This window comes from Cynoglossus semilaevis, chromosome 9 (genome assembly GCF_000523025.1).
Source record: "Cynoglossus semilaevis isolate Cse_v1.0 chromosome 9, Cse_v1.0, whole genome shotgun sequence".
Taxonomy (NCBI): Eukaryota; Metazoa; Chordata; class Actinopteri; order Pleuronectiformes; family Cynoglossidae; genus Cynoglossus; species Cynoglossus semilaevis.
In genome coordinates, this window is record NC_024315.1 from 17,028,511 (window position 1) to 17,044,774 (window position 16,264).

Genomic DNA, 16,264 nt, shown 5'->3' on the forward strand with positions numbered 1-16,264 from the left:
GTTCTGGAAGATTCTGCAGGAATCTTATGAGTGGACCCCATTTCATACGATTAGAGTGGGGGAGCGTTTTCTTTCAGCTAGGTGCTTAGTTTTCCCCTGTCAAAGACACGACCACGTACACACAAAGTGCTGAGACTAAAGCTATTTTAGGGTGAGTTTTTTTAAATTAATGTAATTATAGCCAACTCAATTTCTTTATAGGCTTCATCTCACCATCAAGATCCATGAAAATGTTGTTACCTCTTTGACTTGACGCTGCATGCTAACATCTGTCATTGTCTTTTCATAGAGGTGGCTAAGCTACGTTAGCATCTAGCTGAGAGCTTCAGACAACAACGCCAGCAAACGCGCGCTTGCAAAACCTACGACTCGGATAAATTGTGAAAATTATTTAAATTATTATCCAACTAAACGCTGCCAAACGTAACTATGTGCAGTTATTAAAATGAAGAGAGGTCCTTATATGTCTACGCTTTGCTTGCAGGCCAACACGAATGCTAACGCCAACTAACGGTTCCTTTTAAAATTAAGCACCGGAGTCGAATCTTTCATCGTTCACTGTGAACAGAATGGGTGTAGTGCAAATGGCACTGGCATTTAGCGATTTACGTGTTTCAGTCATCAGTTTTCAGTGACAGTCTTGAAGCTATTTTAGAGCTAGCGCAGATTCTAAGGTGCACTGTCGAACCCCATTACCAGACTGTTAGTGTCAGTGGCTCTTTGTGTTATGCCACACAAATGATGTAATTTATCAGGCAGTGTGATATAACCATTGTGATTAACCAGCGTCATAAATCAATTTCTTTTATTCCAGACCCAATGACTGGAACAGACTGATAACACGTCCATCTCATCAAAGATGTCAAGTAAGAAATTATTGTTTTAATTACGTAATCCTAACAAACGATTCGTTCAATTGTTTGTTTTTTGTGAGGGTATTAAAATGCAAAATATATATTTGACTGCAAGTAGCAACACAGTAAACGCACTGCAATGCCTAAGAAAATGCATCCATATCCAACCTTTTAATAAAAATGACAATTATCCAAATCCTGAGGCCTCACAGATATTTCGAAAACAATTACGTTTTCAAATTCAATAAAACTAAAGATTGTTTAAGTAACACAATTTAAATAAATAATAAAAGAAGGTGGTATTTTAATTTTGTAGGACACGCAGACAGATTAATGTGCAATGGGTAGGTTGATAATCTGCTATAATACACATGGAATTCTAGAGTAAGAGTAGAGAACTGCTATAATCTCAGTCACAAATGCACTGGAATCAGTCCTGTGTATTTTTACTCCTTAATTAAAATGTAATAAATTACAATTTGGTGCAAACCTCTGATGTGAGCCTTGTACTGCATCTGCTCTGCATAATGTACACTGTTAAGTTAAACCTTTTTCTAATATATTGTCTAAAATTTATGGTTCACCTTCATTTTAATAGCCAATATGATGTGATAAGTGCTACGTTAGGTGGCACACTACCATAGTTCACTGTGATCGTAAATGGATGGTCATCATGCTCACCAACCACTGTGTTCATAAATGGATGGTCATCATGCTCACCAACCATACTCAGGAAGGTGGTGGTATTTAAAAAACATTTTGTGGAACATTAAGGGGTTAAATTCACTACAGAAACTGCAAACTTTGGTAAATGCATGCATTGGTTTCTGGATCATATCTATTAGGTGTGACTTCTGCTACTGTAGCCCAATATGCTAAAATATTTTTATTTTTTGAGGTGGTCTTTTGCTGACCTTTATTGTAATGTATGTTACATTTAAGGTTGACCTCCTGTTTGTAAAGGGCCAATGCTTAAAGCAGACAGTTTGACTAGCCCTAAATAACTCAACCCTCCTTTGATTATGTGTTATCTCACTCGTGCCCCTGGTGGACACAATTATTTTAACTCAATTGCTTAACTTTATCTATTCCTAAATCATTTTTTACTGAACATACATAACACAGTGGACTTCCAGGTAATTTCAGTTAAAGTTAAAGGTAGAAAATATCACTAGCTGATTTCATGTGGACCTTTGCTTTCACAACAGAAAGACCGTCTTATGCCCCTCCTCCTCCCCCTGCCCCTACAACTGTAAGTACCATAAAACCCTAATATTACCTAAGTAAACCCTATGAAAATGGCATTGGTTTTTATTACGATATCAACCCATATTCAAATGTATCTAAGCACTGTTAGCTACACATTTGGTGTGCTGATTCTCCGCTGCCCTGAACTGATTTCTTTAAAGCCCCAGCATGAATGCAATTTTATTTCACATTGTCTTTGCTTCTTTCATTTCTTTTTTTTTTAAGTTATTTTCTTCTGGTGTTGGCCTCCCTCTTTTCTACTTCTTTTATTGTCATTTCTCATTCATGTTTCTGTCTCATTTGTTTCCATCAGCAATTGCCCAACACACCTGGGTTTGTGGGGTACAACCCATACAGCCATCTGGCCTACAACAACTACAGACTGGGAGGGAGCCAAAGCAACAACAGTCGGGTAACGGTATGAATGTTCAGTCAGAAATCAGCAAGTTTGTTGGCAGTGACAGCAGAGAGAAATACAATTTGTAACAAAACTTTTGTTAGGCTTTGAATTTTAAACAGGCAGTTTTCCTAGGCCATAGATGACTTCAACAGTGGTGATCTTGTGCACCAATATATAATTGTATTTCAGTTTTTAAAAGACCAAACACAGAAGAACAGTCAGTTTAACAGTGCAAAATCATTCAATCCCAGCAAACATCGTGTCTGCATTTGGATGATCATCTTTTCAAACTACTCCTGTTTTTTCCATTTGGGTTTAAACTAAGAATCTGTGTGTCTTTCAATACCACCTGCCCTCCAAAGTCAGCATTTCTAGCGGCCATGTTGAGTAACTCATGCCACCAGTGTTGCCATAGCATCACAGACTCTCAGCTGAGCATGGCTCCAGCTGCAGTAATTTTGTCACTGCATGCAAGGCTGCGGTTAGCCCACAGTGGATAAATCTTAGTTCATGTGCAATTGTTTTGGCATTGTCCTGTTTTCTTTTTTCTTTCTTTTTTTTTCTACTTCCAGTGCTTCTCCATTGTAGTCTGTGGTGTTCCAACATGCACATGGCCTCATATTTCCTCTAATCAAAGCCAAGACAATTCAAAGAACAAGCATTGATTATGGTTCATAGGGTGGTATATTGAAGTACAGACGTAGGCACAAGAATGCAGTGCTACGCATGTTTGAATGCTGCAGCATCTGTGCCTAAAGGTGACTATTTTTCTGTCCTCAGCAGAATTCTTCTGGAATAAATATCCCCAAGCCACCCAAACCACCAGATAAGCCACTGATGCCTTATATGAGATATAGTCGAAAGGTAAGTACACAGTGTGTCACTGCTGCCTTTTTGCATCACAGTGCGATGGCATGCTTTGCTTCTAAAGTGCAGGGAAAGCTCAGGACAAAGACGTACATGTTGTTTTAGACACTGATCAGGGTCTATTCAGTTGGGTTTTCAGACAACCTAGGCCAAGACTTAGCTAAGTGGGATTTAGCCATTGAAAGATTGAGCTTAAAGCACACGGCCTCCTCTGGTTTGTGACCTCTCTGCAAAGAGATAACCACTTATAAGCCCCTCCAACCCAACCCCACACCCATGTCTGGTTCTCATCACCAGGTTTGGGATCAAGTAAAAGCCTCCAATCCTGATCTGAAGCTATGGGAAATTGGGAAGATAATCGGTGGCATGTGGAGGGACCTCACTGATGAGGAGAAACAGGATTATTTGAATGACTACGAAGCAGAGAAGGTTGGTTGTTTTACAACGGGTGTTCATGAGTTCCTTTGATGGGTGACCAGTAGATGTGCCTTCAACAGTTGTGTGTCCCTCCAGTCATCACTTCCTCCTTTGATCAGTATCTTGAGTAAAAACCTTTTCCCTCACCTTGGTCCATTGGTAGAAATCAGGGTCCACGTGTTTAGCGTGCCTTCCTTCTTTGTGTCTTGTCATTGCTATTCGTCTTTTCCACCTTAGATTGAGTATAATGAAAGCTTGAAGGCCTATCACAACTCGCCAGCCTACCTGGCCTACGTCAACGCAAAAAGCCGAGCCGAGGCAGCTCTGGAAGAGGAAAGTCGCCAAAGGCAGTCACGACTTGACAAGGGAGAACCATACATGAGCATTCAACCAGCCGAGGATCCAGATGGTAAGACTCTGGTGCTTTGAGTCTTTGACTCCTGAGTTGTAATCACAGCAGATCAGACTAATATTAGATGAGAGCTTAGGCAAAGAGACTGTTGTTTTTTCTCGTCTTTCTTCCGTTGCTTCAACTGCAGGACTCCTCTGTTTCCTCCGTATGTTGGGTTCATTTTCTGTTTAAATCTTGCTGCTGTTATCATTATTTCTGACCTTTTCTCACATTTAAATCCAATCTAAGCTTCATCTGAACTTATAAATTCAGCTCGATCATTGGCTCATTATTTCAGTACTATGAAATTATAGCAGGATGTTACTTCTCGATTTGGCCACCAACTTGGACTTCACATCAGATGTCAGATTAAAAGTGACAACACAGCAAGAAAATGATGCGTGTCTGGGGTCTGGCAGAGTTAAAGAAGAAAAAAATGATGCGCAGGAAAACTACAAATAAACAATTTCCAGATGATAAAAGCAGCACTCGGGATCCATTTGGTTGAGGGGAAAAACATTTTTTTGTTTTTTTTTTTAAATGCCCACTTATGTTGGAAAAAGTGAACAATTTTTACCTTAAAGGTAGAAAAAAAGGTTTCTCTCTCAGTGCACCTGTGTTTAACTGTGGTCTGAATAAAAGAAGTCAGTCCCTGAACACATCACCACTTTTTTCTGGCCCACTGGGTTCTGTTCCCGGCAGCCCTTACCCACGTCATTGATGAAATAACACTCATCACTCCAGGTGGTTAGATTAAGAAATGGTGTTGTATTAATGAATACAGATTCTTCTAGTCTTCCCTCCATTTCTCCTGTTCTGCATTTCCCAGCATCCAGTTTTCCCCCAAAAAACAGCTACCAGAGACACTCAAACACACGCACAGTTATGGTTTAAACAATAGAACAGAAAAAACAAATTAATTTCATTTGCTCACGAAATGTTGTCCCAAGTGGACAAGACACGACAGCAGCCTATTTGTCACACTCTGCCCCAGTGTAGTATTGACACCACTTTTACTGGTTCCTGTCCTCTGTGACAGATCACTAGATTGAACACCTTTAACACTCTGCATCACTGCAAATGGGAATTATTGTTGCTCTTTTGATCTGTGCACTGCAGCGGCAGCAGTGTGTTCAAGTAAAACTGAGCCCACCACAACAAAGAGAAAATAAACAGCCCACACCCTGTGAAAGAAGTGTACGGTGGTGACAGTAAAGACAAATTAAACAGTTGAAGAAAAAGTAAAAGTAAAATTATTTCACGTCTCACAATGCAACAGTTTAGGTGGTGTAGGTGCTCGACACGGACAGAACAAGAAGCAAAAACTCACATCCTCAGAAATAAAAACCGTCACTGGTTTATTGAGACTAAAACAAAGGGAGTGTGCCATGTGGGCTGCTCAACGTAAAAACTTCTACACATAGGCATATGATGTCACATTTTACTGACACATGTCCCTTACTACTGAGTATGACGCACTACCCACATGTATTAATAAGAATGAACACAACTTAGTTTGTCTGCTGTCAGCTGATGTTACTGGTCTCTGTCACTGCCATGAGAGTGTTACCAAGAGTTTACTAAAAACGTGGCTAAATACTCAGCATTTCTATGACAGTAGCTATCACTTGCTGTCATATTTTGTTCTGTGCACACAGAATACTTTATGCAAGACAACTTTAAAGACACTAAATGCAGGTGAATTAACAAACAAAATGATCAAATACCTACAGTGTACCACCTATGTGGGACTCTCATTTAACACCACACACATTACAATTCAATTGTTTATTAAATTGTAAATAATGTGCGGAAAAGAAACTGGACAACAAAAGGAGACACAATCCAAAAGAAACATCTATGGAGACAGCCTTTATGGTCACTGCAGCAGGTAGTTGTTGACTACCAGCAATGATTAAATCTAGTCTAATAAAATGACAGTGACCAGGATGTACAGGATCAGATCAGAGGGACAAACGAAGAAGAACATTATGAACTGCTGTTCAAGTCGTTCAGGGATGCAGTTCTTCAATACTTAAATTTAACATGTACCGCAAAATAAGTTGTAATACTCGTTGTGATTGGTCTTATCCCAGGGTTGGGAAACACTCAACTAAAACCTAACTTGTGTGTCTGTTTCGTTTTCTGTCTCTGTAGACTATGACGATGGGTTCTCCATAAAGCACTCAGCTGCTGCACGTTTCCAACGTAACCATCGTCTGATCAGTGAGATCCTCAGTGAAAGTGTAGTCCCTGATGTGAGGTCGGTCGTTACAACTGCTCGTATGCAGGTCCTGAAACGTCAGGTCCAGTCCTTGATGGTACACCAGGTACGGAGTCCTTCTCTCACCATATAGTCACACCAGTGCCCTTATTATATCAGTCATGGTGATGGAGTAAGGAGGATGATTGTGGAGTGTGACGGTGTGACACTTACATTGTTATGCATGAACCTCTGGTGTTGTAAGGGTTAACAAGACTGGCGTCTGTTTGCCTTGTGTCACAGAGAAAGCTGGAGGCCGAGCTGCTCCAGATCGAAGACCGCCACCAGGACAAAAAAAGAAAATTCATTGAAGCCACAGAGTCGTTCACAAACGAGCTCAAAAGGGTACGGCATCTCGGTCATCACTCGCTCGCACGCAAGTTTTTGTTTTGCATGTTTGACTCTGCAGTGTGCAGCTCTGGTTCTGTGCCCGTCAACATCTGCCTCACAGCCACCAGCTGCCGCTAACTCTGTCCACATGTTCTGGGGGTCGTATTGCTGTCATCATATACAATTTGTGGCCCACGTAGTAACAGTTGCTGTTTTGGAATAAAAATCAGGACTCTGCAGTTGACTGCAGTGTCTGCTCTGCACAACGGGTGGCGCCGTTTACAGCGTTACTTCACTGAGGTACAGAGGCACAAACAGTGATGAGAAAAATGAATCAGTTACCATGTGGATAAACCCAGACGAATACTCAGTAGTTTTTAAGACGGTCAATGAAATGAAATGAAATGTCAGAATACACCCACAACAGTTAAATTACAAGTGAAACCTCAAATAATTCAGTCATCGTTCATGAATGTAAATCTTTTATTTCTAACTTTCTAACTTGTGGACTTGAAAGCACAATAAATGTTAACAAAATCATATTACCAAGAGCATTTTAGGAAGGCCAACTTCTAGGTTATGTGAATGACTGAATTTTTGTCTCTGTAATTGACTGGAAAACTCTCCAGCATGTAACTTTGTCCTCAGGCATTGACTGCTGGGATTGGCTCAATAAATGTTAACAAAATCATATTACCAAGAGCATTTTAGGAAGGCCAACTTCTAGGTTATGTGAATGACTGAATTTTTGTCTCTGTAATTGACTGGAAAACTCTCCAGCATGTAACTTTGTCCTCAGGCATTGACTGCTGGGATTGGCTGCAGCTCCACCCACAACCCTAGAGAAAATAAAGATGAATTAACTGATATTTTACAGAGGGCAAAATAACTCCCCATGATCTGATTTTAAAGGGCTAATTCTAATATTACATATATTACTATATTATTATTCTTTTGTATCAAGCCCCTGCGTATTACTAAAACTAAAGTCTTCGATTGGATCTAAATTCTACTAAACAATCCCGCTCTGTGGCCCCCATTCTTCTCTCGCTCACTGATTTTGTAGTTATGCTGCATGAAGGTGGAAGTTGACATGGAGAAGATTTCTGCAGAGATCACTGCGGCTGAAGAGGCAGCTCGCAAACGCATGGCTGAACGAGAAAAAGAGGCAGGGGAGCGTGGGGCCAAAGACGCGCCCACCTGTGTCTTAGCTGAAGAAGAAAAGCACATCTGTGCCACACACGGCAACAAATCCCAGCAGAATTCTGTCAGCGAGAGTAGCAACGGCAAGGAGTGTGAGGAAGAGTCCCACACAGCAGATTCAGCAGGTGAGACACACTTGTCTTTAACTTTGGAGTCAGCTGGGCTCTTGAGGTTGTTTTTTTTTTTTTTGATCAGAGGTTTATCTCTTCTAATCAGTGAAGTTGAAGTCCTCAGAGGAGCTTGATGCTCATCCAGGCAGTGAAGAGGGGACATCAGAGGACAAGGAGAGCGTCCCAGAGGGTGCCATAGAAGAAGGAACCAGCGACAGTAACACAGGCTCAGAGACGACGTCTGCTCAGACAGAGGACGCCCCAGCCAGTGAAGCCTCAGAAGGGCCCAGCAGGGCCCGAGCAGCCCACTGAAACCAGCAGCTGCCCTGGCCCTGAACTGTGAGGTTGCCACGTGTCAGCGTCCTCTCGTCATTCTTATTGCACAGTGTCATCTCAGTTTTATCAGTGTTGAATGGGTTCGTTGTTTAACAAAGCTGAAGAAGGGAGTTAGTGAAACACCTGGGCTCAAAGTGAGGTGCTGCACAAAGAAATGAAACAAAGAGAAGGAATGAATCTGTGAAAGAGGCTGCTGAGCGCATCCATGTACGTGTACATCCATGTATGTGTACACCTATGTACGTGTACATCCATGAATGAGCACTATCTGTGGACGTGCTCCATCCACATCCCCTCGTTTATGTTGCAAAAACACAGTTTTACTGCAGCAGGCACAACTGTCATTCACACTGCTCCCACAGGGGGAGACATTTAGAAGCACCTCTGACTGACTTGACGACATGTTAATTCGGTCTTTCAGGCTTTCTAGTATAGTGCCATTTTTCACAGACCAGATATCAATACCAGTACCATGAGTATTTTAATTTATTGACTCGCTGATACAGTGAACAATGCTTCTGTGGTTGGATTACAGTAAACATGCAATGAACTGTAGGGCAGTGTTATTTAGGTGGAACTGCTCTGTGAGTAATGGGTGTGAAGTGCAGTGTGTGTGTTGCAGTTGTACCTTTGCTACCCAAACCACTTTTTTCTTCTCATTAACAGAAGAATATTTTCAATCTAAAAACAAATATGACACAGTACAAAAACTTTTCAAACTGACACTTTTATCACATTAGGACATATATATCAATAAGACTAAGATAAAATAATATTAGAAATATTATTAGAAAAATAAAATTACATTCTCTTCATACAACAGAATGAGTAGAGATTTTACATTAATAGACCATTTCCATCGACAACGCTGTCTCTACAGTGAACAAAGTAAACAACTTGGTGGGGTGTAACCTCCTCATCTGTCCACTGGGGGGATAAAAGAGACATCAGTGTATTCACAGCTAAGGCTTCAGTTGTTTTATCAAATAGTTCCTGTCGATAACAGAACTGATTTGACAGTCAGTCTGTCGCTTGTCTTTGTCCCTGATGTCTAAAATTCATTATTGACCTACAGTGTCTTATTGTCCTCCTACCATGAGGACAATAAGATACAGGTATGGCTATTGGTGCATCCCTAGAGATTCATTTTGACTCAATTTTCATCTATTTTTCCTAGATTTAAGTTTTAGACATATCCTTGGTTTATCATCATTACTAAATCCATGTATTTACAGTTTTTAAATTAAAAAAAAACTTAATGTGTGGATGTGGGTGGAGCCATAAGCCACGTGTCTCATAGCCCAAGAAACCAGAGTCTGTTCAGCACATATGTATAAATATATACAGTATATATGTCAAAACATATAGCTACAGCACTATTGTCTGGCTCATCCCAGATGTAAAAAACTAAAGCTGGTGGTGTTAGAAAATCATGTGACATCAGAGATTGTTCAGTGTTAAATTTGACTCAGTCTCCTGTGTTGTAGTGTCATTGTTGCTTTTATTGTTATGTTTGCATGTGACATATGTCTGCATTTTCACAGTTGGTGGACTGTGAAGAGTAGAGCCCAGCCACAGAATTTTATGTTTGTTTTTATGCTCAGTATTGCAGTGACAGTATTGTCTCAGGAGTTTGTATCCATCTGTAGTAGTAGCACTTATTTTTGTTATTTATTATCAGTATTATTTTTACTATGATACTTGTGTATTGATTACCCAGAGCCAGGCTCAGTCATAATAATGTGACATCATCATCAGTGCCGTGCAATGATCAATTTACCGGTGTTCTCAAGTTTGCTAGCTGTCAATCAAATCAAAAGCAGTATACTTAGAACATCTACTTATTTTGTGTTATTTTCAATATTACAGTTGTCAGCAGAAAAAAAATAATCCTGATTGTGTCAACAGTGTTAACGAGGTTTGCCTAAACATGGATTTTCATGTTGTCGTTTAAAGAAAAAAAGAAGTCATGAGACGTGCCGTCTTATAAGAATTTGTTTTTTCATATTTATACAAATAAACTTTTTTACACTCAAGTTTGCTCTCTTGGCATTCTGATGCAACATCAAGGACACTCAGTGGCCTCACCACTTCTGAGTAGATTAGCTAAAGTACCCTGATCAATAGTCAGTATGCTCTTTGATGATGTCCATTTTAAGAAGGAGTGAACACCATGATGTTGAATTTGCTAATTTGCTAGTCCCCAACAATGTTGGACATGTTTTCTTAAAATAGTACATTTTTATATAGATATAGTAACTGCAGCTTGTCACTAGTTTCTAAAGTTTGCATACATGACTTTCACTTAACAAAATATAATGGTAGAACATTCTGGACTTCACTTTAAACCATGGGTGTTAAACTCACTACTGCTCTAATATTTAATTGGAAGACCCCACCAGTGTTTGATGTTTAAACACAAAAATTTTGTTTGGTTTAATATAAATACTGTAGAAAAAAATCAAATAAAAAAGAAAAACTATTTAAAATAAAATTTAAAAATGACCTATTATTTGATAATATTATGTCAAAAGCCAAATGTGAGGGGCACGTAGGCCTGAAGTTGGCTGCAATGGTCCTGGTACAGCTAATGTAAGCTATAACTGACACCACAGCTAACTTCAGTAACAACAGTCCTGGTACAGACAGAGCTAACATTAACTACAACAGTCCTGGTACAGACAGAACAACAGTCCTGGTACAGAGAGCTAACATTAACTACAACAGTCCTGGTACAGACAGAGCTAACATTAACTACAACAGTCCTGGTACAGACAGAGCTAACATTAACTACAACAGTCCTGGTACAGACAGACAGTGTATCCAGTTGGCAGTAGACCAACTGACAGATTTCAGAGCCAGCCGACTTCAAATAAATCTGGTCTTCGTAGCAACTGTGACACACCTGATCCAATTTATGCTAAAATTAGGCCAGTAAAATCAAACACACTATTTTTTCATATTAAATAGAAGCATCAGCCATTGACTTCTCTTTGTCAGACTGCTATAATACTAGGACATTGCAAAACGTTTCAAAGGTCGTGCATAGAATCACCCACTTCTGCATACAGTGTGTTTTTGCACGCAACCTCTGTCCTCTGTACGGTACAGGTAAAGGAAGTGGGTACGATCAAGTGAAATTGTTCTGATCTCCTGTTTTGAGGAGGAAAAATGCATTGTCCTGAGATTGATGTTCTTCAGTGTTCAGTTATAATCTATTTCTTCAGATTGGGATTCGTTTTAATAATCATCGTGATCAGGTTGATTCTACACTTAACCGTTGAGAGCAAACTATTGTACCAAAGATCACTGCATTTTTTTTTTTTCGAGTGAAACCATCAAACCGCAACCACAGAAAGACAGGTGTGTGTGTGCACTGTGAGGAGGGGGCTGTTTACCCCATATGCAAAACACAAGGATGTAAAAAACAGCAAAGTAAAATCTTGTACTGGTGCCTGTTTTAAACAGTACCACTGGATTTTTCTTCTTTTCTTGTTCATGTGATCACTGTGCTAGTTTCACCATTACTCTCCTTTACTCCTGGTCACATGACTCGTACACAGGAAGTATGTTTTCTACTCTTATTCTGGCATTTTACTATATATATATAGATACATATATCTATATATAAATATATATAAAATATATAGAGCGCACCTGAATATAAGCCACACACACTACATTTAAAAAGAAAAAATAATTATACATATATAGGCCATCTTGTTCTATAAGCCGCAGGTGTCCACGTTGTAACATGGGATATTTACACAGAAATACTTTATTTTAACTTTTAATTAAATAAATTATTTTTTCTGAACAGTGCCGGTAAGGCGGCTGGTTACAGGTTAGCTCTTTCCTGCTTTGGCGCCACGACCATAGTTGGAATGCACAGGGGAGACTTAGCAATCTGCTTCTGGGCCGAAGCTAACATTAGCTCCGGGGCTAACTCCCTTCACTTTGTGTTTGTCCGCAGCAGAGGTAAACAGAAACAGTGAAGTTGGGGTCTTTATTATCAGCCAAACCGACCACTACAGAACATTTTAACAGTGTTTGAACAGCTCCTGTAAAACCAACTCACACTTTAACATGACAGGACTCAAACTGCTGTCAACTTTCACAACTGTTCTCTCTCTCTCACCATTCACAGAGAGACATACGCTACTATTATAACATAGCCTACTAAGCCGCAGGGTTCAAAGAGGGTGAAAAAAGTAATGGCTTACAGTCCGGAAATTACAGTATATATATTTGTCCACACCCTCTTTTGTTTCTAGGTTTTTTTTGGAGAGACAGATTATATAGATCTTTTCAACAAGGCTATTGTTTGTCAGATTTGACTTCTTATATATATATATATTGTCACGTCACACTTATCAAAACTTTTAAATTGGGTTCCTCTCTATCATTAACCTGCAGCATCGTATTATACATATTATTATATTTGGTGACCACAGACCAGTTTGCTGCAGGAGAGGAGGAAGATGAAGAGTTATTAATTCTAAGTAGCTCTCTGCCCCTCCCCATGTGTTCTTACTGTGGTCACCGACGTTCAATCTGAGCTTCTGAGTCAATTTCAGGTGCAGGACACCATCAAGATCAGTGACAAAAACGTAACATGGTTTCAGTGCTGTTGAGATTCCACGTGATTGTTGTTTGATCTTTTTTTTTCTCTCTTGTCTATGAAGAAGGGGAAGCAACAATGTACATCAGACAGACACCATCCTCAGTGGCTTCACCTGCACTGACTACTGCTCTCAGTCAACATGACTTCAGTCAGCGGTGAGTAACTGAAAAATGTACATTTGGTATCGAATGTTTTTACAGAACGTCTCATTGTAAATGTCAGTAACTCTTCAGTTTTAAATTACACTCAGGGCTGATGTGTTATTCACTTTCAAAGGTTTGGTTCAAATACTGAAATCACTTTTTGTATGTGTTTAAAGCAGTTACAGTCTTGTGAACAATTATTTTCACTTTTTTTTAAATCAGTTTAGAAATGCAGAAGTCTTCATCTTCAGAGAAACTACGTGGCTGCACAGAAAAACCATACATCCATCTAACAGTGTCACGAGTAATGTCAATTAATTTGAAACAGAAATTGGTGTAATATTGTGAAGAGAAAGTTACTTTAAATTTCTTTAAATCTGAGACCAAGGGTCTTTTTAAAAAACAAATGTAATCCATCTATGAATCTAATCTGATCTAATCTGATCTAACCCTAATCTAAATGTAAATATGAAAGTCTGTTCAAATGTAACAAAGCTTTACTAAGAAATATCAGAATAAAAAAAACTTTTCCAAAATGATTACATCACTGACTTCAAACATGTTTAATACCTGGTGGCTAGCTTTATGCTACTTTGGCTAATACAGACATCTTTAGCTGTTTCTGTAGTTACTTTGAATTTTCTGCTATCTCTTAGCTTTGTCCTTTACAATCTCTTGCAAGCTAACCTTTAGTCAGCTTTTGGCTTTTTAATTAGCTTTTTCACATGTCAGTGAATTTATAAATGTTTTCTAACCATCTCATTGACTTTTACTTAGTTTAAATTAAAGAGTTTTAAAGACATTTGGTAAGTGTACTGGCTATGGTTTTTGTCTGACTCCTCACTATAGCTGTTAAATATCATTCAGGAAATGCTTTTGTAAATATGGTCAACAATTATTTGTATTCCAAAATGTTACATCTACCTTTATAACAACACTACCTGACAAACTGTGTTTAGTAATAGTCAGACGGAGGACAATATCTCATCAACTGTATTTTGTGTGTGTCCAGGTCTCCAAAGACCTGATCTCGTGCCGGCCATGCTGATCTGGCTCCTGACTTTTAAGGTAAGATAAAACAGACTGTGCAGGAAGAAGGTGAAAAAAACATTTGTAGAGATTGACAGTAAAGCAGAAACAACCACAGACCACAGATGTCTCTTCACCAGCAACATTTCCTCTCAGAAAGTAAAGGTGCAAGAAGATATATGTATCAGAGGGCAAAGGAAGAAGCTGCTCCGACTAACAATCACCCGACAACTGCTTATTGTACTTAAGAAATACCCAGAAGTCACTGGGGCAGATAAACCAGTGACAAGCACCAGGGTCGTTGAAGTGTTTGTCACTTCTGGACAGTTTCCGTTATTTGGCTAATATTCAGCCAATGTTTCCACACTGGAAGCTACTACTGTGTTCTAAACTAGTCCAACACAATACCAGTGAGTCACAGACAGGTGTTCTGGACTTAAACATCTGTCTTCTTCACAGGTGGGCTTGTCTCAGCATGAGGAAAACTCAACCATGAACTACCCAGAGTACAACTACTCCAGTGTGGATTATGAAGATTTTCCATCTGTCTGTGTGAAAGAGTCCAACCGATATTTCCGCCTCTGGTTCATGCCCACCTTCTACTCCATCATCTTTGTCCTGGGCCTGGCGGGGAACATGCTGGTCATACTGACCTTCTTCTACTTCAAGCGTCTGAAGACCATGACGGACGTGTACCTGCTCAACCTGTCCTTTGCCGATCTTCTGTTCTCTCTCTCTCTCCCTTTCTGGATGCTCAATTCAATATCAGGGTGGATGCTGGGCCTGGCCATGTGCAAATCCATGCACGCCATTTACAAAGTCAGCTTCTACAGCAGCATGCTCCTGCTCTGCTTCATCAGCGTGGATCGCTACTTTGCCATCTCCAAAGCGGTCTGTGCTCACCGCCATCGATCCCGGGCCGTGTTTGTCAGCAAGGTTTCGTCGGTGGCCATCTGGGTCACGTCTCTCATCTTCTCCATACCGGATTTGATGTACACCACCATCACCAACGAAACCTGCACACCGTTCTCCAGAAGCTCTGACCAGCTGCGCATCCAGTCCAGCCAGATTGTTCTGGCTTTCGTTCTTCCTCTCCTCGTTATGAGCTTCTGCTACAGCAGCATCGTGAAGACCCTCTGCCAGGCTCGTAACTTTGAGCGGAACAAGGCCATTAAGGTGATTCTGGCAGTGGTGGCCGTCTTCCTGCTGTGTCAGGTGCCCTACAACCTGGTCCTGTTTTGGACCACAATCGTCACGGCGCAGGGGGGTACTGAGGACTGTAACTACGACATCCGTCTGCTCTACGCCACCGATGTCACCCAGTGCGTGGCCTTTCTCAGGTGTTGCCTGAACCCCTTCGTCTATGCTTTTATAGGAGTGAAGTTCCGCCACGACCTCATGAAGCTGTTCAAGGAATTGGGCTGCATGAGTCAAGAGAAGTTCTTCAAGTACAGCGGCAAGAGGAGGAGCTCAGCGCCAACAGATACTGAGACCACCACCACGTTCTCTCCCTAACGCTGCTTGTCTACCAGTAAATTAGATCCAGGCCACACATGGACTACATGGACAATAGTCTCAGACAGACAACGTGCCATACGAGCGACAGAATGTATTCCTAAGTCGGGCCCTTTGCCCATTTCTTTTTTGTGTGTACTTTTAGCTGAATGTCTCTGAGCTCAAATTTATAATCTCATATTAATGTTGACCTAATGTTTTTATTGGGTTTGAACTATCAGGTGTCAGGCATTTTCGTTAATGTTTTTAAAGGTGCTTTTGACCAACTATAAACTTATGGCTCAAAGGTTTTTAAAAAATGCACATTTACATTTATCTGTATTTTGGCAAACCTTTTATGTTTTGAAACCTACATGTAATCTGACATTGTAAATGTTAGATTTTGTTGTGTGTTTATTTTTCTCACTGAAAAAAAATGTTATATTTAATATCTGTACAGATGAAGACATTTTTTCACATGACGTTTCAGTTCACTACGTTCTACAAATCTCTAGAGAATAATAAATCTACACAGGCATGTTAACAACTTCCACT

General features: G+C 40.0%; 2 protein-coding genes across 5 annotated transcripts; both read left to right on the plus strand.

The window, feature by feature from the left end:
- The first annotated feature begins 12 nt into the window (after positions 1–12).
- Positions 13–10,535, plus strand: LOC103384266 (SWI/SNF-related matrix-associated actin-dependent regulator of chromatin subfamily E member 1). Of its 4 annotated transcripts, none has more exons than XM_017035207.2 (11): positions 13–151; positions 815–866; positions 2,063–2,106; positions 2,416–2,520; positions 3,283–3,366; positions 3,667–3,798; positions 4,024–4,195; positions 6,335–6,507; positions 6,684–6,785; positions 7,837–8,098; positions 8,190–10,535. In XM_017035207.2, the coding sequence occupies exons 2-11, from the start codon at positions 860–862 to the stop codon at positions 8,393–8,395; spliced, it is 1,287 nt and encodes a 428-aa protein (XP_016890696.1). In that variant the 5' UTR covers positions 13–151; positions 815–859; the 3' UTR covers positions 8,396–10,535. The 4 variants fall into 4 exon arrangements, with proteins under 4 accessions (XP_016890696.1, XP_008315946.1, XP_016890697.1 ...); XM_008317724.3 differs by having other exon boundaries at positions 3,286–3,366; positions 8,190–10,474; XM_017035208.2 differs by having other exon boundaries at positions 2,416–2,514; positions 8,190–10,474.
- A 1,861-nt stretch (positions 10,536–12,396) lies between these two features.
- Positions 12,397–16,263, plus strand: ccr7 (chemokine (C-C motif) receptor 7). The gene is made up of 3 exons (XM_008317719.3): positions 12,397–13,198; positions 14,199–14,254; positions 14,675–16,263. The coding sequence occupies exons 1-3, from the start codon at positions 13,183–13,185 to the stop codon at positions 15,728–15,730; spliced, it is 1,128 nt and encodes a 375-aa protein (XP_008315941.2). The 5' UTR covers positions 12,397–13,182; the 3' UTR covers positions 15,731–16,263.
- The last annotated feature ends 1 nt before the right edge of the window (position 16,264 follows it).

Bases quoted from the DNA above. Each gene is read 5' to 3' on its own strand.
- ccr7 (XM_008317719.3), top strand. The intron at 14,255-14,674 runs GTAAGATAAAAC...TCTTCTTCACAG, and splicing joins TCTGGCTCCTGACTTTTAAG to GTGGGCTTGTCTCAGCATGA.
- LOC103384266 (XM_017035207.2), top strand. The intron at 4,196-6,334 runs GTAAGACTCTGG...CTGTCTCTGTAG, and splicing joins ACCAGCCGAGGATCCAGATG to ACTATGACGATGGGTTCTCC. The intron at 6,786-7,836 runs GTACGGCATCTC...CTGATTTTGTAG, and splicing joins TCACAAACGAGCTCAAAAGG to TTATGCTGCATGAAGGTGGA.